This window comes from Pleurodeles waltl, chromosome 1_2 (assembly GCF_031143425.1).
Source record: "Pleurodeles waltl isolate 20211129_DDA chromosome 1_2, aPleWal1.hap1.20221129, whole genome shotgun sequence".
In the NCBI taxonomy this organism is placed as follows: domain Eukaryota; kingdom Metazoa; phylum Chordata; class Amphibia; order Caudata; family Salamandridae; genus Pleurodeles; species Pleurodeles waltl.
The window spans coordinates 627,378,054-627,405,996 of record NC_090437.1 but is presented as its reverse complement, the minus strand read 5'-3'; the positions used below and the strand labels follow the sequence as shown (position 1 = coordinate 627,405,996).

Here is a 27,943-nt window from a genome sequence, read left to right as displayed (position 1 = left end):
GTCCACGGGAGTTTCTTGGTCCTTTGGACTTGCACTGCAGTCCTCTGAATCGGCAAGAGGTCGCTGGGCCCGCAGGATGCATCACTGTTGCAGGTTCTTTTGATCTGGAGACAGGCCGGTAGGGCTGGGGCCAAAGCAGTTGTCGTCTCCTTCTCTGCGGGGTTTTCAAGTCAGCAGTCCTTCTTGTTAGGTCGTCAGAAATCTGATTTCCTGGGTTCAAGGTCACCCCTAAATACTAGTTTTAAGGGTGTGTTTAGGGCTGGAGGGCAGTAGCCAACGGCTACTGTCCCTGAGGGTGGCTACACCCTCTCTGTGCCTCCTCCCTTTGTGTCTCCTCCCTTCCCTAATCCTCTTGGGCTAAATCCTCCAAAGCAAGATGGGTGATTTTCTAAGGAAGGGGGTCACCTCAGCTCTGGACACCTTGGGGGCTGTCCTGTCTGGAGGGTGACTCCTCCTTGTTTTTCTCATTAACTCCTCCGGACTTGCTGCCAAAAGTGGGGGCTGTGTCTGGGGTGGGCACCTCCACTAATTGGAGTGCCCTGGGGCGTTGTAACACCAGGCTTGAGCCTTTACGGCTCACCGCCAGGTGTTACGGTTCCTGCAGTGGGAGGTGTGAAGTACCTCCACCCAGGACAGGCTTTGTTCCTGATCACAGAGTGCACAAAGGCACTCACCCCATGTGGCCAGAAACTAGTCTGGAAGTGGCAGGCTGGCAGAGACCGGTCAGCCTAGCACTAGCAGTTGGGCTGGCATGCAGGGGGCATCTCTAAGATGCCCTCTGAGTGCATTTGACAATTAATCTCACACCGGCATCAGTGTGGATTTATTGTGCTGAGAAGGTTGATACCAAACTTCCCAGTATTCAGTGTAGCCATTATGGAACTGTGGAGTTTGTGTTTGACAAACTCCCAGACAATATACTCTTTATGGCTACCCTGCACTTACATTGTCTAAGAATTGACTTAGATACTGTAGGGGCATAGTGCTCATGCAACTATGCCCTCACCTGTGGTATAGTGCACCCTGCCTTAGGACTGTAAGGCTTGCTAGAGGGGTGACTTACCTATGCCACAGGCAGTGGGTTGAGAGCATGGCACCCTGAGGGGCGTGCCATGTCGACTTAGTCTTTTTCTCCCCACCAGCACACACAAGCTGTGAGGCAGTGTGCATGTGCTGAGTGAGGGGTCCCCACTGTGGCATAATACATGCTGCAGCCCTTGGAGACCTTCCCTGGCCACAGGGCCCTTGGAACAGGGGTATCATTTACATGGGACGTAACTGTGTGCCAGGGCTGTGTCAATTGTGGAGACAAAGGGACAGTTTTAGGGAAAGAACACTGGTGTTGGAGTCTGGTTAGCAGGGTCCCAGCACACTTTCAATGAAAGCTAGCATCAAGAAAAGGCAAAAGGTTAGGGGGTAACCTTGCCAACAGTGACATTTTCCTACTTAGTGTATATATATATTTTCCCTAAAAAGCACTGTAAAATCTAGTCAAGCCTTTAACATTTTGCCACTCAGGGTACTGTGTGACAACATGGCATATGTTCTGTCCACCATTATGTGTAGTGTGGGGACTATAATGCCCTTGTCAATCAGCAAACAGAACACCTACGACAGCAGATAAAGATGTTGAGAAGGCCATAAGGAAGTCCATGATTTCCTCAAGCTGCTTGCCTAGCGAAGTAGTGGCCCATTGAAGGTAGGTATCCATGCACAGCCATTGAAAGGTTTACCTATCAGCAGCTCCACCTCGGTCAATTTCCCAGTACTTCACTTTTGTATGATACAACATAAAGCAAGAAGGAAAACACAGGTCTGGCTGAGGTGGGCACTAGGGACAATAAACATGACTCTCCTGTAGTGCCAGCTTTGTACAGCTCACTGAACAGCTCTACTCCAATATAGAAACAATGCCCATAGAGGTTATAACCTTTTTGAAGGAGTGGCTCAAGAAGCTCGCATACAATCTTTTATGTGACTCCTAGCATGGGAGGGCAACTTACAGGGTTTAGAATGGAGGTCTTCCGTGTACACACTATCAAGCTATACACATAGCCAGTAGACCTCTCACATAGCATGTACAGCTTGATGCCATAGGAAGCTCTTTTACCTGCAGTGTACTGCCGGAACAGGAGCCACCCTTTGTACAGTATCATTGACTTCCTGATGGTGGTTATATTCATTCCAGGAGTATAAATCTCTGAAAACCTAGTAGAAAAATGTGCCACAACAGGCTGAAATTTGAACAGCCTGCCATGGTCTGGATGTTCCCAGGGCAATGCAGAAGAATTGTCATTAAAATGGAACATGAGCTCCTATAGCAAAAAAACATCTATGCACATGTATGGTGAAGAAGATGGGGATTATCCAAACCGTGCGAGGACACCAGTAGGATTGTAAGGTTGGTTTCTGCACTAACCCATTGTGAGAGTAAGAACCAAAAATATCTTCAGCTCCTCAAGCGAAGTGGGAGTCCACTGATGTGGGCCTAGAATGCCTCTATGCTCCCTCAAATTGTTTAGCATGCAAATTTGTTTGCTGCACAATTTGCTCAAAGAGTCAATGTCCAAGAAGAGATGGATGTAGTCAACTGGCAAAACGTTGGCTGTATCAACTTTACATCCAGCGTTGCCAGTGAAAGTTGGAATTTGGGGCTAAACTGAATTGGGTGGCTGCCAAAGGAGCACTCTGTCTGTACTTGCTGTCGCACATGCCTGCTCTCTGGGTCGGTCTTACCTACTTCGGTCCCCATCTGCACATACTGTGCTTGTGAAGGGATAGCACCACTGCCATCATCATGTCTCTCAGAATTGATGGAAGATGAGTCATCAGATGGGAGTCTGACGACTGAAAAATCACTTCAAGATTCTGCTCCATTTTTCTTTCCCTCGGAAGCTGTCTCAATATCTGCTGTCTCGGTCTCTGATCCTGCCTCAAAGCTGTCCTCCATCACTCAAGTTGGGGTTGGGCAGCAGTCATCCACCGAGATGCCATCTCTGCTACAGGCTAAAACTGCCCTTCTAAAACACTGTCCTATGTAGAAGGCAGATTTGTTGTTCTAAAACAGTCGGTGGGTGTGTGCGTGAAAGATGTGTGCAACAATAATTAAAGACAAAGTCACCTTAACTTATCTTGTTTCCTAAATCGGCAGGTTCTCCAAAGACACTAAAAAAGACAAACAAGACAGAGAATTACTTCACCTTGCCACATACCAATCATCACAGCCTTTAGCGCTGTTGTCGCCAGGTGTGACAATCATAGTTGCTCCCACAATATTGTCCTCTGTTTCCCTCACTACCATAGAGCAAAAGTGCCCCTCATCTCTCTGTAGCCCCCCTCACTCACAGTTAATTTGTTTTAAAGCACTAGCAAGGGCCTGCTTTACCAACAAGAATGCACATCTACCCAAAAAAACTCTTTTGAGCAACATTAGGAATAGAAAATCAAAGACTGGGGAAAAACATAATGTCCTAGCCTATTTTATGCAGTTTGCATGCAGCTCTTTAATGACAGTCTGTAACAGTCACTGGGGTATATTAGAGTTGTACTTTATGAACTGCGGCAACAAAAAAACCTCTGTGACAAAAGCAGTAATCCACTCAGCTATCCACATGAAATACAGATCTGTGATCTGCACAGTGTGCATTCTTTTTAGCAGGCATATTAACCCTCTGTTCTACTTTATGGGGAGGCAAAACTGCCACTATGTAAAACACCATCTCTCTCTCTAGCAGGAACATTAATCACAGGAGTTAGCTTGACATTTGTATTGCTGCCTGAAAGCCCCCAGACCCTTCAAGGTCAGCACCCATCTCACCCAAAAAAAAAGTGGATAAAAAGAAAAGTGTGCAGGGTAGGAATACCTTAGGGCCACCTCCTCCCCAGGGCCAGCCAATGCAGTAAAACGGGACTGCCACCTTCTGAGGTGCCTACCCTCGGGAGCTAGCTGTTTGCTTTTGCTTGGCGGGAGCCGTCCCGCCCCCTCTTGCCAATCTTTGATGTCAGCGCACCTCACTTTTCCCCCATTGGAGCGGAAGAGAGAAGCAGGGAAGGTTTGTTTCATTTTGGTGGGAGGAAAAAAGGGCAAAATGGCTTCCCCAGCTTTCACTGAGGACTTGTTTAAAAGGGGAAAATATTCCATGATCCATAGCCAGGAAACACGACTAGACCACATGGAAGTGTCTGGGGGGAGGAAGCAGGGGGGTTGAGTGCTGTGGGGGGGGGGGAAGAGGGAAGTCAGCCCTCGTGCAAGTGGGTCACCCCCGGTGGATGGAGAATATATATATATATCCCATGCCTGAGAGTTTGGTAATCCTGGCTTTTTCCTCTTCTGGCGCATTTCCATCTGCACCCCTGGATATGGAATCAAAATGACTGGACCAACTTGGGAAGAAGCTATTCTCTTTCTCCAGTCTGGCGTTGCATTCCGTGAACTCCGTATGCTTTGTGGGTGACTATTCCCATACTTTATGAGATACGGTTGTGCAGGTGCTACCACAGGTCCCAGCGGAGGCCCAGGCTATTCTCTCCCAAAGCTGTTGCTGACAGGAGAGATGCAACCAAGTTCACGATTCATTGTGGGCTGGACACGACCGGCTCACTAGGAAGATCAGTTGCGTCGACGGTAGCCTTGAGGCGCCACACTTGGTTGAGGACATCAGGCTTTTTGGGGGGATGTCCATCAATCGCTTATGGACATGCCCTTTTTGGGGACCCGTCTCTTCTGAGAGAAAGCGGACTCGGCGATTGAGCAATTTAAGGAGGACTGGGATACGGCTCGGTCCGTTGGCCTCATAGCTGCTCCTTGCCCCGCTCAGTCCATTTCCTAGTCCGTCGCTCCATCACAGACCAGTTGGAGGCCCCCATCTGCCCTGGACCCTGGAGACTGGATGGTAGCATTGGACTTGCAGCCCCATGCTGTTGTCTCCCACCTCCAGACTACGGCGGACCTCCTACGTTTGCTGGAGTTCACTATAAACATGCCAAAGTCACATCTGACTCCATCTCAGATGCTCCCTTTCATCAGAGCAGTTCTGGACACAGTGTAGTTTCGGGCCTATCCTTTTGAACAGGGAGTCCAGAATATTCAAGCTATGATACAGATGTTTCAGCCTCTGTCCTGAGTTTCAGTGAGAATGACTCTGAGGCTGCTGAGCCTAATGGCCTCTCGCATCCTGCTGGCCATGCATGCCAGTTGGCATATGGGGGCTCTGCAGTGGGACCTGAAGTTCCAGTGGGTGCAGCATCAGTGGAATCTCTCTGACATGGTCCAGATCTCAGAGGAAACTGCGCAAGATCTGCAGTGATGGCTTTGAAACCACTTTTGGATCAAAGGCCGATCACTCTCCCTTCCCCAATCAGATCTAACAGTAGTGACAGATGCATCACTCCTGGGATGGGGTGGCAAAATGGGGAGGCAGAGATCAGAGGCTTCTGGTCTCTGGCGGAGTCCAGGCTTCATGTAAACATTCTGGAGCTCAGAGCAAGAGGCACTGAAAAGCAGTCCTTCCCTCTCTCAAAGGGAAGGTGGTGCAGGTGTTCACAGACCACACTACCACCATGTGGTATTGCAACAAGCAGGACGGGTGGCGTCCTGGACCCTTTGTCAAGAAGCCTGGCGTCTCTGTATGTGGCTGAAATTCAGGGCATATGCCTGAGCGTTCAACATCTGGCGGGCTCCCTGAGTGCCCCTGCACACAAACTCAGCTGTCAATGCATGGTCGTTTACAAATGGCACCTCCATTCACAGATGGCACAAGATCTCTTTCAGCAATGAGGAGAGTGTAGGAAAGTACCCTCTTTTTGGCATGGTTACCCCCTCTTTTTGCCTGCTGTCGGCATGCTTTGACTGTTTTCACTGGATCCTGCTAACCAGAACCTCAATGATTGTGCTCTCTCCCTCTAAATTTGGTTGCTTAGGACTTTGCACACCCCACAATTGGCATACTGGTGCCCCCATATAAGTCTTAGGTAGCCAGGACATTGGGGCACCTGAGGTTCCCCATGGGCTGCAGCATATATTGTGCCACCCATGGGAGCCCATGCAAAATATGTCTACCTGCCAACCATTGCAGCCTGCGTGAAAAGGTGCATGTACCCCTTCGCTACAGGTCACTGCACCAGGTCACTGTAAGCCATCCCTATGGTAGGCCCTCCTAGCCCAGAGTGCAGGGTGCAACTACCTGTGTATGAGGGCACCCGTGCATGAGCAGAGGTGTCCTACCATCTCCAGCTCCACTACACTGGACTTCATAAGTGGGGGGAAGCCATTTTACCCATGTACTGGACTGTCGGAATCATACCGAATACTGTTGCCAGTATTGGTTGTATGATTCCATGCACTCTGGGGCTCCTTAGAGGACCCCCAGCATTGCTCCTACCAGTCTACTGGGGTTGGCCACGCTGCTGCCACCCCTCAGACAGGTTTCTGCCTTACTGCTGCTTGACCAGCTCAGGCAGAAGAAGGCAGAGCAAAGGATTTCCTGTGGTAGAAGGAGGTAACGCCCTCTCCCTTTGAAATAGGTGTTACATGGCATGGGAGGGTTAGCCTCCCCAAGCCATTGGTATGCTTCGAAGGGCACATTTGGTGCCCTCCTTTTATAAACTGGTTTGCACCAGCCTCGGTCCCTGCTTTGGTGCGAAAGTGGGCTAAGGAAAGAGGAGTGACCACTCACCTGTCAATCTCCACCCTAGGGGTGGTGCCCAGAACGCCTCCAGGTGGCCACTTGATTCTTCCAAATTGAATCCAAGATAGGTAGAGGCCCCAGGAAGCATCTGAGTGGCCAGGTCAGGTAAAGGACATCACAGCCCCCTTCTGATAGGTGGTCACCCTGCTAGGTGACCAGTCCCTCTTCCTGGGCTATTTAGGGTCTCCCTCATGAGTGGGTCCCCCAAATCAACATGCAAGATTCCGGCAGAACTCCTCTGCATCGTTTACTTAATTTTCTGGCACTGGGACTGCAACTTGACCCTTCAGAAACTGACAGCCCGCAACTTCAGCAGGGACTCCGCTCTACAACATTGTTTCTCCGGCTCCTCCAACAACTGCAACATTTACCCAGCTGTGCATCCTCAGAGGGCAGCGAGTCTTCAGCCTGCACAAGAAGTAAGAAGGAATCTCCCTTAGAGTGAAGATGTCACTCCGCTTCATATGCAGGCACCAACTGCAACGACCACCGGCTGTGTGCATCTGCTCTCCTCCGGAACTGCGTGGATCCTGCATCCACAGGTGGTGATCTAGAGTGGTCCCCATGGTCCTCTCTACCAGCTTTCCAACTTGGGAGGCGGTAAGCCCTTGCCACTCCTTGCAGGGCAGTACCCCTGTGCACAGCGACTCCTGCAGCTTCCAAGGCTTGTTTGCTTCTCCTTCAGGCACAGTGTAGCCACCGACCTGCAGCACTACTTTCTGCACAGCACAGTGGGTTGTCTGTGGGGACTGCCTCCTCTTCTTGTGACTCTGCCAGCTACTGAAGGTCACCGCGGACTTCCCTCCTTGGGTTGAGGCCCCTGGACCTTGCTGGTCTTCTTCAGACTTGTAAATCTTCTACTCCAACTGTTGCATTTGCCAAGGCTTGTTGGTGATTTTCCAGCACCACTAACCGACTGCATCTCGACCACTGACGTGGGACATCACTTGCATCACTTCTGGGACTTCTCTTCATCTCCTGTGCTGCATTGCTGACCTTCTTCCTCCACCCTCGTCCTGGTCCTGCATCCACAGAAGGGTGGGTAGTGGCTCCTGTCCCAACCGGGCACTCCATCACAAACTGGACTTGGTCCCCTTCCTTTGCAGGTCATCTCCTGTCAACGTTCTCCTTTAGGTTCTTCCAGTCTTGGTTGGGTCTTGCATAATCCTTTTCCAAAGTCCTCCTGTTGGTTTTGGGGAAAGCAGGTACTTACCTCTGGTCACCCTGGTACTCACCTCTTTGGGTTCCTAGTTCTACTGACGATACTTCTTTGGGTGGAGAACTGCTTTCACATTCCACTTTTTTTGCATATGGTTTGGACTTCCCCTAGGGCCCTCTCTGTTTACCTATACTCTTGCCAGTGCTTATTGCATTCTATGCTCTTTACTGATTGTGAATATGTATATATTAGTGTGTTTACTTACCTCCAGTTGGGGGATTGCCTATTCAGTATTCTAGTAATTGTGTTACTTTAATAAAGTAGCTTTATTTTTGTACCATTGTGTGGTTCTTTCATGTGTGATAGTGTTGTGTGACTATAGTGGTATTGCATAAGCTTTGTATATCTCCTAGGTAAGTCTTGGCTGCTTATCCATAGCTACGTCTAGGGAGCCCTGGCTTCCTAGACACTGCCTACACTTCACTAACTTGACCTGGTATATGGTGATAACACCATAGGTGCTCACCACACACTAGGCCAGCTTCCTGTAGAGAGCCTTCGTTAGATATGTTAACCTATGCAGACAACTTACAATGTCAGCTGTTTTGCATGTTGGAGTTTCCAAGTTGGCACTCGCTCCATGACGCACTTTGTCTTGAGTAGAACTCAGGCCTCCTATACACCTTTCCACCAATACCACTTCTGCCCAGAGTTATCAAGAATGACCGGGCCCAAGTAATTCTTATGGTTCCGGACTAGGCACAAAGAGTATGGTATCTTGAGCTTCTGAGCCTGGCCGTCGATCCTCCACTCAGACTGCCTCTACGGGAGGATCCTCTGTTGCAGCAGCAGGGAACGGTTCTTCACCCAAACCTGTCCAGTCTCTGCCTTCTTGTGTGGAGACTGAGCAGCGGCAGTTGACAGCTTTCGACCTTCCAACTGTAGTCTGCAATGTTATTTTCCCAGCCAGGCGTCCCTCCACCAAAACGGTAGATGCCTCTCATTGGCATAAATTCGTGGTATGGTGTACCAACAAGTACACCTCTGTGCCTCTGTCTGCTGCCCCTCTTGTGAGGTTCTTTTGTTTAAACTTTCTATTGCCCAGCAGTGCTCTGCTTTGGGCACCCTTTAAGGTTATCCGTCTGCCATCTCTGCTTTCCTCAGACAACCTGAGCAACCCTCTTTATTTAAATCTCCCATTGTTGAGAGATTCCTCAAAGGTCTTACCCACAGGTTTCCACCTACCTGGATCATAATTCCCCCTTGGGGTTTGAACATGGTACTCACTTTTCTCATGTTTGCTCCTTTTGAGCCTCTTCATAATTGTCCTCTTCGGTTTCACACTTTAAAAACAGCCTTCCTTGTAGCCATCATCTCTGCGTGTAGAGTGAGTGAACTGCAAGCTCTTCCTTCGAAGCCACCCTTCACCTCTGTCCAGTCCTGGACATCTGCCAGGCAGCAAAGTGGGCATCACTAAACATTACTGCCTGGACAGTCCGGTCCGCAGGGCCAGCTACTTTGGCGTTCGGTCCTGCAGTTCTTACTATGATCTTAGTTCGCAGACCTGCCTCCGGGGATGATATTGCTTGGATAGCTATTCTAAGGAAAGGAATCTGCAACTAGAAGTCTCTATCAGATGAACAAGTTGCTTACCTTTGGTAACAAATTATCTGGTAGAGACATATTCTAGTTGCAGATTGCTGACAGACCCACCCATCTTCCCCCCTCTGTAAACTGATTTCTAGGGACAGAAACTTTCAGGGTCCTAGTTCTGGCGCACCAGTCTGTGTCTTTCATGGCTCCGCGCTGCCGGCATGGACAGTCGTGAAAGAAACGGAGAGCGCCCCGGGGCGACACCTATATATACGACAGCGACGTCATCACGGCGACCACAACATCAATGATGTCACTTGATGATGGGCAAGGGTACTGCTCGAAGAAAAAACTCAGAATCCAATCTGACGCCTGGGGGAAATTCAAAGGCAAGATATTTGCAACTAGAATATGTCTGTACTAGATAATTTGTTTCCAAAGGTAAGTAACTTGTTTTTCAAGCCCTCTAAATATTCAGTTATTCCATAAAGACAAAGTAGTACTGAAAAAAGTTCCCAGTTTTGTGCCAGGGGTTTGAGCGAAATGTCATCTTAACAAGGAACAAAATCTTCTTTTCACTAAAACCCACGTATGCTAGTCTACTCAAGCTAAATGGTTCCATAGTTCTTAAACTGCACTTAAAAAGAGTTATCATTGTTTTTAACGTTAGATTAACACATAAACATCTTTGATGGTCTCACCCTAGCATCAAAGAGGCAATTTTATTTATTTGAATTTCTAAAACCACAAGAGAGAATTTTAGCTTCCACTATGGCTGTATTCTAATGCTACAGAGCTAAATCTCATCATTACTCCCACAAAGATTTACCCTTCGGCAAGAAAGTTCTAAATAAACATTTCTTGAAGCCTCATCCAACATGTGCTGTCCCCTTCTGCCAACATCTTTGGGACTGTGGAATCAGGATACGAACCAGTTGGAAAGGAAGCCTTTCCATTCACATTGATTCACATACACTCCCCTCCTTTCCAGAATCCACTCAGTCATTCCTTGGCTCCAAACACATGGCAGAGAAACGTAGGAATGGGGCTGGGATGATAGGTCATTTGTGAGTAGAGGGCATCCTTGTTCCTGGTCCAGTTAAAAAATGCTAGTGAAAATATGTTGCAGAGAAACGTTTACTGGTCCTGTTTGTGTAGCAGATAGTTCCAGCTGATGGTGAAAGAGGGATAACAAGGACCAATAGTATTGGAATCCCTTTAAAAGTAATTTTTCCTGAAGCAGGAAAATCAATCTTTGTGATTTATCTACCAGCTGATCGAATCAAGGATGGTGAGCCTTTGCATTATAGTTTTTTCTGTTTCAGTCACATAAATCTACCAGCAGTAGTTATTGACTACCATGTAATTGGTCTTCTCTGATGTCGGGGTTGCCACATTCATATTCCTGTTTGTTTCAAAGCATTCACATCAGAGATTTGAACTCACTCAATACCTGGAAGCAGAAGAATAGTTTAGTATCATTTGCTTAAAGAAGGACATATATACGCCTTTTTTGTTAGCAGAACATATTCTCTTGATTTAAAATGCATGGTATTTTTTCTCCCTAAGTGGAATAAGCTTAATTGTTATGGTACCGTTATGTTAGCCTCCTTTGAAGCATTTGTCAGGTAAAAAGGAAATTCAAATATTCTCTGCAACTAGTTATTGCTTGAAGAATTGCTTGCGATTATTTTTGTTATGATATGGCTTCGTTAAAGGAAATAATTATTTGTTATTCTTTTTTTCTATTTCCAGATGCTCTCTCCAAAACATCAACTCCATCTTTTAGCAAATCAAATAAAACTTCAGGTCAGCTTGGCTCGCCTTGGGAAACATTGGTTGTGTTTGCAATCAACCTGAAACAACTGAATGTGCAGATGAACATGAGTAATGTCATGGGCAACACAACGTAAGTTTTTTGTCAGGTACTTTAAACACTGTCTATTAGAATAGGAATAAGGTGTTACTGATTAGCGGAGGTAGATTTGGATGTGAATGAATAATGGAGCAATCATTCTAAATTTAGTGATGTACTGATTTGACTTCTAGTGCCCTCATTTTATTTTTCTAATATGAGCCATTTATTCTTGTATGCAAATCATAGTTCATTATGAATCTAAATACCAATTCATAAATCATAAAAGGCAAACATTTTAGTAACCGAGACATGTGTAATTAGAATAGTTGACTTTTTGTTCACCAGGATTTGGCTCAGATTGATCAATGTACCTAAGCATGAATATACGTTTTAGATTGTTTGATAACCTCACCCTGATTGGAGCATGTTTGTTACCAGAAGGCATGTACCCATTAGTTGCTGGGCTTCCTCCCTACCCCCACATCCCATACCCCCCTGTGCTGAGCCCGTTTTTGTCTCTTCAGAGTAGTTCCCACTCAGGCCCCCATAACTTTTTGTCCATGTAAGCTGCCATCCACACCAAATGTGCTTCCTTTTTGCTCCACCATCCTGGGGATTCTAAAGGTACCCAGAGTTTGTGGATTCCTCGGAGGAGACCGAGAAATTAGCCAAAATACAGCTAAAATGTGTTTTTTTGGAGAAAATGGGGAAACAAATGCTGCAGAAGAAAGCATCTGGTTTCCCCCCTGCAAATGAGATCAACGAAGGGTTTGTAGTGCTACAATTACCCTTTTCACAGCTTTCAGTATCAGGCAGACTAGATTTAGAAAGCCACATTTTTCAACAAAGTTTTGTCATTTTGCTGGGACAGTCCTCATTTTTACAATTTTTTGTGCTTTCTTCCTCCTTCCAGTTAGTGACAGAATTTTGTGTGAACCCAATGGTGGATCCTGGGCACTAAATATTTCTGAAAAGAAGCCAAATTCTGAATTCAGCAAGGGGTCATTTGTGTAGATTCTTCAAGGTTTTCATATAGAAAGTAACAGTTGAAATTTAAAAAAAATGATCTTGTGTTGAAAAAAACCCAGCCATTTCTGTCTATATTTTCTTCTGTAACTTTTTCTAGCTATGGCAGATTTTTTTAAACAAAATACTGTTACGTCTGCTGGACTCTTCTGACTGCATCGAGATGCTGGTCTTGTAGGTTCATCAAGAACCCAAGGTACCCAAAGCCAATAAATGAGCTGCAGCTTGCAAATGGGTTTTCATTGCATACTAGGTATATGGCAATTATTTTGGTAAAATATAAAGATTGAAAAATAGGTATCAAGGAAACCAATGTATTTCCGAAATGGGCACATGATATGGAGTGTAGAAGCAGTGGTTATTTGCACATTTCTGAATTCGGTGGTATCCATACTAGCATGTCAATTAAAGGGCATTTCTCAAAATGACTTCTTTCTTGCACACTGTCTTCCATTATGAAGGCACAAATGTAGAGAAAGACAATTGGCAATAACACTTGTTCTTCAATTCTATGTTCCTTCAAGCCTCCCGATAAAAATTATACCTCACTTGTGTGGGGAGGCCTAGAGCCCGCAACAGGAAACGCCCGAAAAAGCAACATGGACACGTTACATCTTTCCACTGAAAACTGACTCGTTTCTGGCAAAGTCCCAGGTTGTGGATTTTGACCTTTAGCTCAACCGGCACCTAGGGAAACCTAGCAAACCTATACATTTTTGAAAACTAGACACTTAGTGGAATCCAGAATGGGGTGACTTGTGGGGACCTCACCAGGTTTGGTCACCCAGAATCCTTTGCAAACCTCAAAATTTCTCTAAAAAAAAACGCATTTTCCTCACATTTCAGCTATGCAAAGTTTTTGAATCTGAGGGGAGCCACAAACTTCCTTCCACCCAGTATTCCCCCAAGTCTCCCGATAAGAATGGTACCTCACTTGTGTGGGTAGGCCAAGTGCCTGCGACAAGGAAGGGCCCGAAACATATAGTGGCAATAATGATAACTGAGGCAAGTGTAGTAATTAGTCCTGGAATCATTTAGGGAAACCTACCAAACCCAGACATTTCTAAACAATAGACACCCAGGGGAGTCCATGGAGATTAGGCTTGAGTGGATTCCCCAAAGTTCTTTTTACCCAGAATACCCTGCAAAGGTGAAACATTGAACAAAAACACTATTTTTCCTTGCATTTCTGTGAAGTAAACTACAGGAATATGCATGGATTGACAAATATCTTACCAGTTAGCGTACTGCATCTTTTCTCAATATAAATGCTACCCCACTGGTGTGCCTGGGCCTACTGCTTGTGACAGGAATGGATCACACAAGGGTCAATGGTAGTCCTTGCATGAGGGCTGCTGTTGACTCTGGAGTTATCCATTCCTGATGCGGGCACTAGGCACAGGCTGGGTGGTAGGAAATTTGTGGCTGCCTACAGATTCCAGGACTTTCCCTCATTGAAGTGCAAGGAAATTGTGTTTTTAAGCTAAGTTTGTGATTTCAACGGGATTCTGGGTGAAGGAAAACTGGTGAGAGCCACGCAAGTCCTGCACCTTAGGACTCCCCTGGTATTAGTTTGTTAGTTAATCCACCACTCACACTTGTTGGTTTTAGCACCTCCGGAAATTATGGTTTCAAAACATTAATACTTATCAAAGTATCTGAATATTGAAACTAAGCCTTCTTGGAGGTGAGCCATAAAGCCACTTCGTGGCATCAACCACTTTATGGTCTATTCACACGCCATTCACGCACTTTCATGCCGCCGACCACTGGCCAAATCCAACCAGTCACTGCACTCAACTTAACGCCGCCTGGCAAGGTTCCATCACATTCATACACCACAGGATGGAATACGTTTGACTACATTTTACCACCTGTCAAGTAACTGCCTCCCTCTTCCTGAACATTACCGAAGGCATGCGTAAGGAACCTTTACTAATGGCTCCCATGACAGCCACATGAGACTCAAGAAGACATGTTTTTCGTGCTCCTTTAGCGCACTCACTGTGCTAAAATCAACTCCTTCCAGTTTGTGGATGCAAGTTGGGGGTTTCAGAGTATGACTAATGAGGCCTATTCCTCAAACTGAGCGAGCATATCTACCTTTGAAACCTGCCCTTTGTACAGGATCAAGGACTCATCAACTGCTATATTCTTTCCAGGAGTATAGGTCGCTGGAACCTTGACAGACAAATCTTTCACGACAGGCCAAAATGTTGAACAACCTGTTATGGTCTGGATGGTCCTGGGGCAATGCAGCAGAATTGTCATTGAAATGCAGCGTGCACTGCAATAGCAAACAACAATTTCTGCTGTGAGTCTATTAGGATTGCAAGGTGGGTTTCTGCATTAACCCCATTTTGAATGTAAGGCCCAAAAATATCTTTAGCTCTGCCAACGAAGTGGGAGTCCACTGACATGCCCTAGAACGGGGCCCTAGAGTGCCTTCATGCTCCCTCAAAAATTGCTCTGCACGCTAATTTGTTTGTTGTACAATTTGCTGAAGGAAGTCAACATCCAAAGAGAGATGGATGTAGTCGACTGGCAAAAAATTGGCCATATCGACTTTACATCAGCGTCACTAGTAAAAGGTGGAATTTGGGGCTGAACTAAATTAGGGGGCTGCCAAGAGAGCACTCTGTCTGAGCTTGCTGCCGCATGCACCTGCTGTCTAGGTTGGGCTAACCCACTGTTGTCCTGCTGCACAGCCTTGCTTGTGAAGGGACAGCACGAATGTCCTCATCGTCTCCCTCAGAATCACTGGAAGAGCAGTTGTTGGATTGGCCTTCGCCGACTGAAAAATCACTCCCAGATTCTGCTCCATTGTCCTCTCCCTCAGATGCTGTCTCAGTATCGGCTGCCTCAGAACTTCCACTATAGCCCAAGTTACGGCTTCAGCAGCAGTCATCCAATTAAGCGCCATCTCTGCTACTGGCTAAATTGTCCCTGTAAAACACTAGCCTACATAAAAGGCCGATTTGTTGTCAGCAAAATTGCTGGGTGTGTGAGTGTGTGTGTGTGTGTGCGCGCGTGTGAGTGATGTGTGCAACAAAAAATGTCAGTCACCTTACCTTTGCTTCTCCCTTCAATCAGCAGTTTCTGTAAAGACACTGAAAAAAACAAAAAAGGCTCAATAATACTTTACTTTGCCACATACCTATCATCACAGCCTTTAGTGCTAGTAGCGCCCAGTGTGACAGTCATTATTGGCTCTACCCGTCACATGACCTCCTCCTTGTATTCCCTCACTACCACCCAGCAAAATGCCCTTCTTCTCTCCCATAGCCCTCCTCGCACATACATTTAATTTGTTTTAAAGCGCAGGTAACGTCTGGCTTTACTAATCCACTCAGCTATTCACATAAAATACAGATCTGTTCTTTGCAGCAGACATATAAACCTTCTGCGTTACTTTATGGCGTCAAAATTGCCTCCAGATAAGTCTGATCTCTTTCTCTAGCAGGAACATAATCAAAAGAGTTTTTTTATATATATATATATATATATATATATATATATATATATATATATATATATATATATACATACACCTCTTGGTAATAGTGAGCATGGGTATTGAGTCCTTTGTCAGATTGTTTTCTTTCCGCCGTCGGGTTTGGACGTGTTCACTCTCGCTCTGGTAGATCTGGGTTCTGTACTAGCTGAACTTCTCTCTCTTTCCTTTAAACATCTGTGTAGGAAGTTGGCTCTGTATGTACTATTTCAAAGTAAGAAATAGCAATCTCCCTCTCTCCCAGTTATGCAAATTTGACTTTGGGGTGGTGGGAGAGAGAAATAGCATGGCAGGATGGATATTCCGAACATTTGGATAAGGTAGTATTATGGCTACGATATATAGACGATTTATTTCTGATTTGGAATGGCACCAAGGAAGAGTTTGCAATATATTTCAAAATTTTGAATGAAAATGAATATGGTTTAAGCTTTACTTATGACATCAATGAAAAACAAATCGATTTCTTAGACATAAGAGTATATATAGACAATGGTCAGATCAATACAACTGTATTCAGAAAAGCAACCTCCACTAACAGTGTTTTACATGGGAATAGTTTTCATCCAAAATCCCTAATAAAGAGCATTCCATTTGGCGAATTCCTCAGGATGAGACGAAACTGTTCGAATGATAAGGAAATGGCGAATCAATTCAATATGGTTCGGAAACGGTTTTTGTGCCGAGGATACTTAAGAACTAATATTGATTTGAGTGAGAAGAGGGCAAGAAAGATGTCTCGCCAGCAAACACTGATAGACAAAGGTATAAAAAGAGGACATGATAAGGAGGAAACTTGTCCTCGCCTAATTCTCACTTACAGTAAAGAAAGTAAAGAAATTGAATCAATATTTAGAAAACATTGGAAGATATTAAGGAGTGATCGAGACTTGGCAAAAAGAATAGGTGGAATCCCACAAATATCATATAGGAAATCACGTTCACTAAAGGACATATTGGTAAAAAGCCATTATGAAGCACCAACCACAAGGAATTGGCTGAATAATGAAACAACTGGCTTTTACAAATGTAATAAATGCAAAGTGTGTCAAATTGCGGTAAATACTAAGACTTACATGGATTTCAATGGAAAGGCTATAAGCATTTTACAAAGAATTACATGTGACAGCCAATATGTGGTCTATATGCTTGAATGCGAATGTGGATTGAGATATATTGGAAGTACAATCTGCCCACTGAAGAAAAGGATTTTAGAACATACTAGAGCCATTACCAATAAAGATATGAGTTACACAATGGCAAAACATTTTGCGAACTCACATACCAATGATTGGAGATCATTACGATTTATAGGTATAGCACAAATGAAAAGAAATGAGAGAGGAGGAGACAGAATTCGAAAGCTAAGACAAATGGAGAGTAAATATATTATTCAGCTACGCACAAAGATGCCTTATGGATTGAACATGGACGAAGAATTATATGTACATTTGTGATTTTGAAAATGCAGGATAAATAATGATATTTATGTGGAGAGGCTATCACTAAAGTATTGTGTATAAAATATCTAATACTTTTAGCCGTACAGTGACAGGCAGCATTCTGGACAGAATTGATATGTCTGCATAAAATAGAAACAGTAGAACTTATTAAGTAATTTACTGAATTTTTAGAGTTATTAATGACATACAGGAATGCAGTAATTAGAGATACTAAAACATTAGAATGATACCTCTCTTCAAACGTATTTGGAACAATGGAATAGATGTCATGTGCCAATGTGCATCATTTGTACGTAGTTCCTCAGTCCAACAGAACAACACAAATCGATCAGGGGCTAATATAAATAATATTTAGGTATAAAGTGGTAACTGAATATTATAGCACAATTGAGGAGAACACACGTAACAAATATAACATTATGTTGGTTTAGGTTTTTTAAAAAAGCACTTTTTTAAGTTAGCATTATTTGGTTCTTGTGTTATTTTTTAGTATTTGTATTTAGGAATTGAAAATGTATACAAATGCTTTTTAATTTTAAAACTACACTATCCAGAATGCATTGTAAATAATGAGGCACTATGGGGTATAAATAGCAAAAAGGGAAAAGGGACTCATTCACTGTGAACAAGACTCCTTGGGGAGTTGAAACGCGTTGGTGGTTGTTAATTTGGCATCAATAAATAGGCACTAATTGAACTTCATGGAGTGCAGTGAATACTTTTGGTGAATTATATATATATATATGTATATATATATACATACACCTCTTGGTAATAGTGAGCATGGGTATCGAGTCCTTTGTCAGATTGTTTTCTTTCCGCCGTCGGGTTTGGACGTGTTCACTCTCGCTCTGGTAGATCTGGGTTCTGTACTATCTGAACTTCTCTCTCTTTCCTTTAAACATCTGTGTAGGAAGTTGGCTCTGTATGTACTATTTCAAAGTAAGAAATAGCATGCACAGAGTCCATGGGTTCCCCTTAGAGGTAAGATAGTGGCAAAAAGAGATAATTCTAATGCTCTATTTTGTGGTAGTGTGGTCGAGCAGCAGGCTTATCAGAGGGTAGTGTTAAGCATTTGTTGTACACACACAGGCAATAAATGGGGAACACACACTCAAAGACAATTCCAGGCCAATAGGTTTTTATATAGAAAAATATATTTTCTTAGTTTATTTTAGGAACCACAGTTTCAAGATTTACAAACAATACTTTAAATGAAAGGTATTTCACTTAGGAACTTTAGGAACTTTGAATTAGCAAAATAGCATATATAGGTGGTCATTCTGACCTCGGCGGTAAAAGGCGCCTACCGCCGGTCAGAAATCCTCCATAATCCCGCCGCGGTCGCGGAAACCCGCCACGGTCATTCTGACCCGCAGAAGGCAAACCTCCGAAAATCCGACCGCCACAACAGACCGCCAGACCAGCGGTCGGCGGAAAGGTGGAGGTGACCAAACCTCCACCGCCACGCCAACAGAAATACGCCCATCCCATTACGACCCACGAATCCACGCGGCGGTCATTCAAACGCGGTATTCCATTGGCGGGACACACCGGCGCGGTCAGAATACACACAAACGAACAAAACTCACCCACATTGGACGATTTGAATCCCACACACCTGATACACATACACACACCACTCCCACACACACAATACAATATAAAACACCCACCCACATCACCCACAAACCCCTACGCTTACAAATTCGTAAAGAAGGCAAGAGCGAGACACCAGCATCCAAAACATAACAGCCACAGCCACTCAACACCATCACCCACACACTATCCACACACAAAACAACACACACCACCACACTCAACTCACTTAAATACACATACTCCACCCCACACATCATACACACCACCCCATGGCACCCCAAAGACAACCCCGCTTCACAGACGAAGAACTCAGGGTTATGGTGGAGGAAATCGTTCGTGTAGAGCCCCAGCTGTTCGGCACACAGATACAATACACCAGCATTGCCCGGAGGACGGAGCTATGGCAGAGGATTGTCGACAGGGTGAACGCAGTGGGACAGCACCCCAGAAATCGGGAAGACATCAGGAAGCGATGGAACGACCTACGGGGGAAGGTGCGTTCCATGGTATCCAGGCACAACATCGCCGTGCAGAAGACTGGCGGAGGACCCCCACCTCAACCCCCACAATTCACATCATGGGAGGAGGAAGTCTTGAACATCCTGCATCCTGACGGCCTCGCAGGAGTCGGCGGAGGAATGGATACTGGTAAGTTGAAGCTTCAATACTGCTTCCCCCCCACCTGCATGCCAAATCAGACCCCAACCCTCACCCCCATCCTCGAACCCCATCCTCACCCCCACCCTCACCCCCACCACCATCCTCACCCCCACCACCATCCTCACCCCCAACACCATCCTCACCCCCACCCCCAGCACACCTATTCCCCGCCAATGTCTCACCATCACAACCCACACATCCCAAAACCTAGGCCTGCATGCGTCCACTAAGCATGGACACCCATCACCAAAGCATGCCCAATGCATATACACATCCCCCCCACAAGCCACCCTCACCAAAGCCCCCACACACGAATGCCAGCACTTGGGGACACGAGAACCCACAGATACACCCATATGCGACACATTTAAACTATAACCATACCTCTATACCCCTGCAGGACCCGACCGTCAACACACCGCGGCGGAGGGGCCAGAATTATCCACACCCCCCACCCAAGAGGCCGTCAGCGATGACAGCAGCTCTGTCGATCTGGACACCGATGACCAGCCCGGACCATCAGGGACCTCTGGACAGTCGCTTCCCCTCACACAGGCACAGGCCACTATAGACCCTAACCCCTCTGGGAACACCAGCACAGCTCCCACCCAGCGGGCCCATGCCTCTGTCTCCAGGGCGCGTCAATCTGCGGTGTGTCTACCACTACAGGGCACCCAGGATAACCCACCACCCCAACAACAACAGGGACCTGGGGGCAGTGGTAGTGGGCACACCGGCCAGGGGGCAGAGGCCCAGGGAAACAGGGCAACTCGGCGGGCAGCTGTGCGACAGGGGGGGGAGGAGAGGCCCAGGGAACCCACTCTCCACGAGGTCCTCACCACCATCATGGGAGCATACAACCGCTCCCAGGAGACGATGGCGACGGTACTGGCCCGGTTCCAGGAGATCCAGGTGCTGCAGGAGGAACACTATCGGGGGTACAGGGAGGACATCCGAGCCATCAACACCACCCTGGTTACCATGGTAGGGCTGCTGCAGGACCTCGTAAACAGCAGGGCGGACACTGAACAACACCCAAGGGCCCCTGCCACTAGCCGGGACCAAGAACAGCCATCCACCTCCGCCGGCGCTAGTGGACAGGAGGCCCCCGCACAGCAGCAGCCCACCAGACCCCCACCTCCTGCAGGAGAAGAACCACCCCGCAAGAGGGCCCTGAGATCTCGCAAGACAGAGTAGGATGTCAAGACCCCCGCCAGCAATGGATACCACCTGATGTCATCCCACTGTCCCACATTGTCACCCTGTCCATCCTCGAACTGCCCATGCTCCATCTCTCCACAGGCCTCTGGACAATGCACCTGTGTGACTGTTACTCTGGACTCTGCCATGGACATTCCTTCACCATAGCCCCCACCCACTTGAAACCACCCATCCCATTTTGAGCACTTCAATAAACACCTATTTTGCACCAAAATATCAGGAGTCTGGCTGTGATTTCAATAGATTGTAATTGACATGACAGTGCAAATATGTCCTTGTACATGGTGAAGTCAACAAACAGCTGCCACAAAGCTGTAGTCCATGGGGAAACGAAGCACAGGACTCGTAGTGGGGACCCCAGATCTGAAATAGGGAGGGAAAAGCCAAAACTCAGTCATCATACACTGGGGCAAATAGACAGGCAGCAGAGATGCAGGAGAGTAGTTCACATTTACTAAATTATCTTTGAAATGTTACCTGTGTCCTATTGGAAGTACTGTTCAATGATTCTGTCCCTGTTGTCTGTTTCAGCCCCGTCGTCTTCCTCCTCGTCACTCTCCTCAGGTTCCACCGCTGCCACAACACCACCGTCTCGACCATCCTCCTGCAGGAAAGGCACCTGGCGGCGCAAAGCCAGGTTGTGAAGCATGCAGCAGGCCACGATGATGTGACACACCTTCTTAAGTGAGTACATTAGGGATCCACCGGTCATATGCAGGCAGCGAAACCTGGCCTTTAGGAGGCCAAAGGTGCGTTCGATCACCCTCCTAGTACGCCCATGGGCCTCATTGTACCGTTCCTCTGCCCTGGTCCGGGGATTCCTTACTGGGGTCAGTAGCCACGACAGGTTGGGGTACCCAGAGTCCCCCACTAGCCATACACGGTGTCTCTGTAGCTGTTCCATCACGTAAGGGATGCTGCTATTCCTCAGGATGTAGGCGTCATGCACTGACCCTGGGAATTTGGCATTTACATGCGAGATGTACTGGTCAGCCAAACACACCACCTGGATGTTCATTGAATGGTAACTTTTTCTGTTCCTGTACACCTGCTCCCTGTCTCTTGGGGGAACCAAAGCCACATGGGTCCCATCAATGGCACCAATTACGTTGGGAATATGTCCAAGGGCGTAGAAATCACCCTTCACTGTAGCCAGTTCGCCCACCTCAGGGAAAATGATGTAGTTCCTCACGGATTTCATCAGGGCAGACAACACTCTGGATAACACCTTTGAAAACATGGGCTGAGACATCCCAGAAGCAATTCCCACGGTTGTCTGAAATGACCCACTTGCCAAGAAATGGAGTACTGACATGACCTGCACCAGAGGGGGAATCCCTGTGGGTTGGCGGATGGGGGACATCAGGTCGGGCTCCAGCCGGGCACACAGTTCATGGATAGTGGCACGGTTAAGACGGTAGGTCAGGATAATGTGGCGTTCTTCCATTGTCGACAGGTCCACCAGCGGTCGGTACACGGGAGGATTCATCCGTCTCCTCGCCCAACCCAGCGGACGGTGCCTAGGAAGGACAACATGGAGCACACAGTCAGGCAACCCACAGGTACGTACTCACAGCTAGCACAGTATACGATTCTCTATGCAGTGAATGGCGTGTCTGAGTGGCTATGCAAGGCCTAGGCCTGTGTGACGCAGTTGAAATTGAGCCATGTGGGCCCTGGAAATGGCGGCTGCCTGACCTGTGAAGTGTGACAATGGGATGTGAGGTCAATGCGCTGGCGTGGCACACCGCGGCGGGCGGCGGCCGAAGACCGCGGCGCGAAGCCGCATTGGTTAACATTGAAGCCTATGGGTTTCAGGAGCCAATGGCGAAGGGCGCCGGCGGTGGCGGGACGCACCGCCGCGGTACGCACCGCCGCGGACGTGACCGCCATTTTCTATCTACTTATCCACTTGCGACTTGAACTTTCACAGGAGAGGACCTATACTGCAAGTGTTGCTGTGACCTCGGTCTGGAAGGGACAATGGCTGCTGCGACTGGGGAAAGGGCCCCTGCCTTCACTGGAGAGGAGTTGGAGAAACTTGTGGATGGGGTCCTCCCCCAGTATGCGCTTCTCTACGGTCCTCCAGACCAACAAGTGAGTTTAATTCTATCTGGATTTGGGGCCACTGGCTGGCTTGGGGGCCTGGCGGGGATGGGGGGCATGTTGGGCCTGGCGGGGGGCCTGGCGGGGATGGGGGGCATGTTGGGCATGGCGGGGGGCCTGGCGGGGGGCCTGGCGGGGATGGGGGGCATGTTGGGCATGGCGGGGGGCCTGGCGGGGATGGGGGGCGTTGGGCCACTGGAAAGGAAAATGCTGAGTAACTTGAACGTGGTATTTCTCCCTCCCTGTACGTGTCACATAGGTCCGCGCCCATGAGAAGATCGGCATTTGGCGTGCCATCGCCAAGGAAGTCCGGGCCCTGGGGGTCCACCATCGACGGGGCACCCACTGCCGCAAGAGGTGGGAGGACATCCGCCGCGGGACCAAGAAGACCGCCGAGTCTCTGCTGGGGATGGCCTCCCAACGTAGGCGGGGTGCCTGCCGTCAACTGAGCCCCCTGATGTTCCGGATCCTGGCGGTGGCCTACCCTGATTTGGATGGGCGCGTGAGGGCAGCACAGCAGACACAAGGGGGTGAGTCCGAGCATTATCTACTCTGTTGTTGCGCAGTGGAGGTGTCTGGGTGGGGGAGGAGGGCTGTGGGTCCCCCTAGGCCAGGGCGATATCTGTAGGCTGGGCACCCCCGTAAGCCCCTGTGTCCCCAGCCACCACCCTCAGTAGTGTGTCAGTACAGCCATCCCTGGGCCGTGTCATCCATGGGTGCAGTTGTCAACTCTAGGCGTGTAGGGCATGTTCCACGGAATGCGTAGCGGACCCCAAGTGCGCAACTTAGTGCAGGGGGCATCTGTGTCTGTCATGTCCGCTAACTGTACCGGAGATCCATGTAATCAATATCCCTTTATTTCTCTCTCCCCCCCCCTTTTTGTTTGTCTTTCTGTGCTTGTGTGCATCAGCATCATCAGGCGGAGGAGAAGTGGCATCGGGGCAGGAGGGAGCTGTATCTCACATGGCCCAGGAGGGCCATGCCACAGAGTCAGACTGGACCAGTGAGACGGAGGGCGAGGGGAGCTCCACGACGGGGACGACTGGACCCTGCAGCGACACGGACACGTCCTCGGAAGGGGGCTCCCTTGCGGGGGTGGCACCATCCGTGCCCCCCGCCATTACAGGTACAGCCGCCACCCAGCGCACCATCTCCGCCCTCCCAGCAGCCCCTCAGCGTTCGCCCCGTTCCCGCTCTGCCAGGAAGCCGGGCATCTCCTTCGCCCCAGGCACCTCAGGCCCTGCCCCTGTTACCCCCGCTGCCCTCAGTGAGGAGATCATTGACCTCCTCCGAACGCTCATTGTTGGGCAGACTACCCTTTTGAATGCCATCCAGGGGGTGGAGAGGGAGGTTCATCGCAGCAATGCGTACCTGGAGGGCATTCATTCGGGTCAGGCTGCCCATCAGCGATCGTTCCAGGCTCTGGCCTCAGCACTGACGGCAGCCATTGTCCCTGTCTCCTGCCTGCCTCTACTAACTCCCTCCTCCCAGTCTCCTGTTCCTCTGCCTGTCCCACCCACACCATCAGACCAGCCTGCACACACCTCAACACCCAAGAGAAGCTCATCCAAACATAAGCACCACAGATCACGCAGACATTCACACACGCAACATTCCGATGCAGACATGCCAACAGTCACTACCACCTCTGTGACCCCCACCTCCTCGTCTCCCTCCTCCCTCCCTGTGACGTCTACACTCACACCTCCATTCACCTCACCATCAGCCAGTGTTTCCATCACCAGCACACCCTCCACTCCAGTCCGCACACGTGCAGTCACCACCCCCACTGCCATTTACACGTCCCCTGTGTCCTCTCCCACTGTGTCTGTCACCCCCTCTTCCACACCACACCACACAAACGCAGCCACCCACCCACCCAACAGCCATCCACCTCACGACAGCCTATCCCTCCTGCACCTGCACCCAAAGACAGCAAACGTGACTCACCTACAACCACATCCTCTCCCTCCACTCCCATTCCCACTGTACCTACCACTCTCCATTGTCCCAAGAAGCTCTTCCTCGCCACTACTAACTTCTTTCCTGACCCTGAGCCCCCCCCTCCTTCTCGTCGGGGTAAGAAGAGCACCTCAGCCACCACCAGCCCTGCAGCCCCCTTGACAAGGGTGCAGGGGTATTGGAGCCCGCCAGCCCGCATGTCTGGATCTTCGCCCAGCAGCAAGGGGACAGCCAGCCCACCCCCTGGGAAGAGGAGCAGAAGGCGGAAGGGGCGCCGCAGGAGCCCGCCTTCTACATCCCCCCCGGACACCACCCAGAGACAGTCACCAGCCACAGCTCCAAAGGGAGGAAAGGGCCACAGGCCGACGACTAAGGAGGGCAAGGGCAGCAAGTTGGAGAGGTCAGGCAGCAGGCCTGCTGCCCAGGAGGAGCCCACAACCCCCATAGCCGCTGCCCCGGGAGGAACCGGCACAGCTGCCCCGGGAGAGCCCACCAGCCCCATAGCCGCTGCCCAGGGAGGACCCAGCCCAGCTGGCCAGGAGGGCCCCACCACCCACAGCCCAGGTGGGCAGTGAAGGAGCACCATCCCCGCTGCCCAGGAGGGCACCACCAGGCATTTAGCAGTTGGCCATAGACCGTCCGCCGTCTCAAGAACCGCTGAACTGGGCCCTTCAAGGCAAGAACCGCTGAACTGGGCCCCGCCGTCTCAAGAACCGCTGAACTGGGCCCTTCAAGGCAAGAACCGCTGAACTGGGCCCCGCCGTCTCAAGAACCGCTGAACTGGGCCCTTCAAGGCAAGAACCGCTGAACTGGGCCCCGCCGTCTCAAGAACCGCTGAACTGGGCCCTTCAAGGCAAGAACCGCTGAACTGGGCCCTTCAAGGCAAGAACCGCTGAACTGGGCCCCGCCGTCTCAAGAACCGCTGAACTGGGCCCTTCAAGGCAAGAACCGCTGAACTGGGCCCTTCAAGGCAAGAACCGCTGAACTGGGCCCCGCCGTCTCAAGAACCGCTGAACTGGGCCCCGCCGTCTCAAGAACCGCAGAACTGGGCCCTTCAGGGCAAGAACCGCTGGCCCTTTGGCAGACGTGGCAGGGCAGGATCTATCTCGGGCAGGGCTGCAGGATGTCCTCTGGCCAACTTGCCTCCTCCAGTGGCAGTGGGGTCTGTTATGGACTGTATGGACTGTGGCTTTGCTCTCCCCAGGATGGCCCAGTGGGCAGGCCACCCACTGTATGGACTGTATGGACTGTGGCTTTGCTCTCCCCAGGATGGCCCAGTGGGCAGGCCACCCACTGTATGGACTGTATGGACTGTGGCTTTGCTCTCCCCAGGATGGCCCAGTGGGCAGGCCACCCACTGTATGGACTGTATGGACTGTGGCTTTGCTCTCCCCAGGATGGGCCAGTGGTCATGGAGTCCCCTCGTGGATCTGGCGTCGTGTACTCAAGTGGCTGAGGTGCCCCCCCTTCCCTTCCCCCTGAGGTGCCTGTCCTATTTTCTTTCTGATGCCCCTGCAGTGTTCTCTCCGTGGAGTTCTTGTCGTGGGACTGGGCCTTGCCCCTTTGCACAGGACCCCTGTGATCCACGGACAGTGGTTGGACTACATTTAGTAGCTGTATATATTTTGTACATAGTTTATTTATTTTTTGGGATTTATGGCGTACATATTTCAATATATCTGCCCGTTTATGATCTCTTCTTTTGGTCTTTGCATTATTTCGGAGGGGGGTGGTTTGTGGGTTGTGACAGTGATCTGTGGGAATGCATTGATGTGTGTGTTGTAGTGGGTGTGGGTGGGTGGGTGTGTGCCGGTAATCTTTTCCCTCCCCTGTGTCGTAGGTGCAGTACTCACCGATGTCTTCCGCGCCGCCGGGCGTGCTCCTGGTATATGAGGAGGAATAGGAGTGCGGGGATGACCTGTAACTCTGGCTCCATACTGCCGGAATCTCGCGTGGAGTGCGTAGAGGTGAGCGTTTTCCCGTTCGTAGTCTGTTTCCGCCGTGTTCTTATCGGCGGTGCTCCCGCCCCGGAAAAGGTGGCAGATTGGTGGGTCGTAATAGGGTGGGCGGTACTTTGTCTGCCGCCGGGCTGTTGGCGGGAACCGCCGCGCTGTTTGTTTGTACCGCTGTGGCGGTCGGAGTGTTAAGTTGGCGGGCTGTGTTGGCGGTTCCCGCCAGGGTCAGAATGCAATTTTTAATACCGCCGGTCTGTTCGCGGTCCGACCGCCGCCTCTCCGCCGACCGCCAAGGTCAGAATGAGGGCCATAGTTTTCACACAAATGGCAATAAGCTATTTTAAAAATAGACAGTGCAATTTTCAACAGTTCCTGGGGGAGGTAAGTGTTTATTAGTTTTGCAGGTAAGTAAACCACCTACAGGGTTCAAAGTTGGGTCCAAGGTAGCCCACCGTTGGGGGTTCAGGGCAACCCCAAAGTTACCACACCAGCAGCTCAGGGCCAGTCAGGTGCAGAGGTCAAAGTGGTGCCTAAAAAGCATAGGCTTCAATGGAGAAGTGGGTGCCCCGGTTCCAGTCTGCCAGCAGGTAAGTACCCGCGTCTTCGGAGGGCAGACATGGGGGGTTTTGTAGGGCACCATGGGGGACACAAGTCAGTACAAAAAGTACACCCTCAGCGGTACGGGGGCGGCCGGGTGCAGTGTGCAAACAGGCGTCGGATTTGCAATGGAGTTCAATGGGAGACCAGGGAGTCTCTTCAGCGATGCAGGCAGGCAAGGGGGGGGGGCCCTCAGGGTAGCCACCACCTGGGCAAGGGAGAGGGCCATCTGGGGGTCGCTCCTGCACTGGAGGTCGGATCCTTCAGGTCCTGGGGGCTGCGGATGCAGTGTCCTCACCAGGCGTCGGGTCTTTGAAGCAGGTGTCGCTGTGGGGAGAGTCCTCCCTGTAGTGTTTGTTCTCCACAAGTCGAGCCGGGGGCGTCGGGTGCAGAGTGCAAAGTCTCACGCTTCCGGCGGGAAACGAGTGTTCTTTCAAAGTTGCTTCTTTGTTGCAAAGTTGCAGTTTTTGTGGAGCAGAGCCGCTGTCCTCTGGAGTTCTTGGTCCTTTTAGATGCAGGGTAGTCCTCTGAGGCTTCAGAG

At 49.2% G+C, this 27,943-nt stretch overlaps 1 protein-coding gene across 19 annotated transcripts in view; it reads left to right on the top strand.

Moving 5' to 3' along the window:
• Positions 1 to 27,943, top strand: part of BLTP1 (bridge-like lipid transfer protein family member 1) — a 1,779,540-nt gene that overhangs the window by 1,576,701 nt on the left and 174,896 nt on the right. For all 19 annotated transcript variants that reach the window (XM_069242474.1, XM_069242454.1, XM_069242518.1 and 16 more), the window contains one exon: positions 11,194 to 11,347. In XM_069242474.1, coding sequence (XP_069098575.1) covers positions 11,194 to 11,347 — 154 coding nt within the window. The remainder of the gene's footprint in view (positions 1 to 11,193; positions 11,348 to 27,943) is intronic.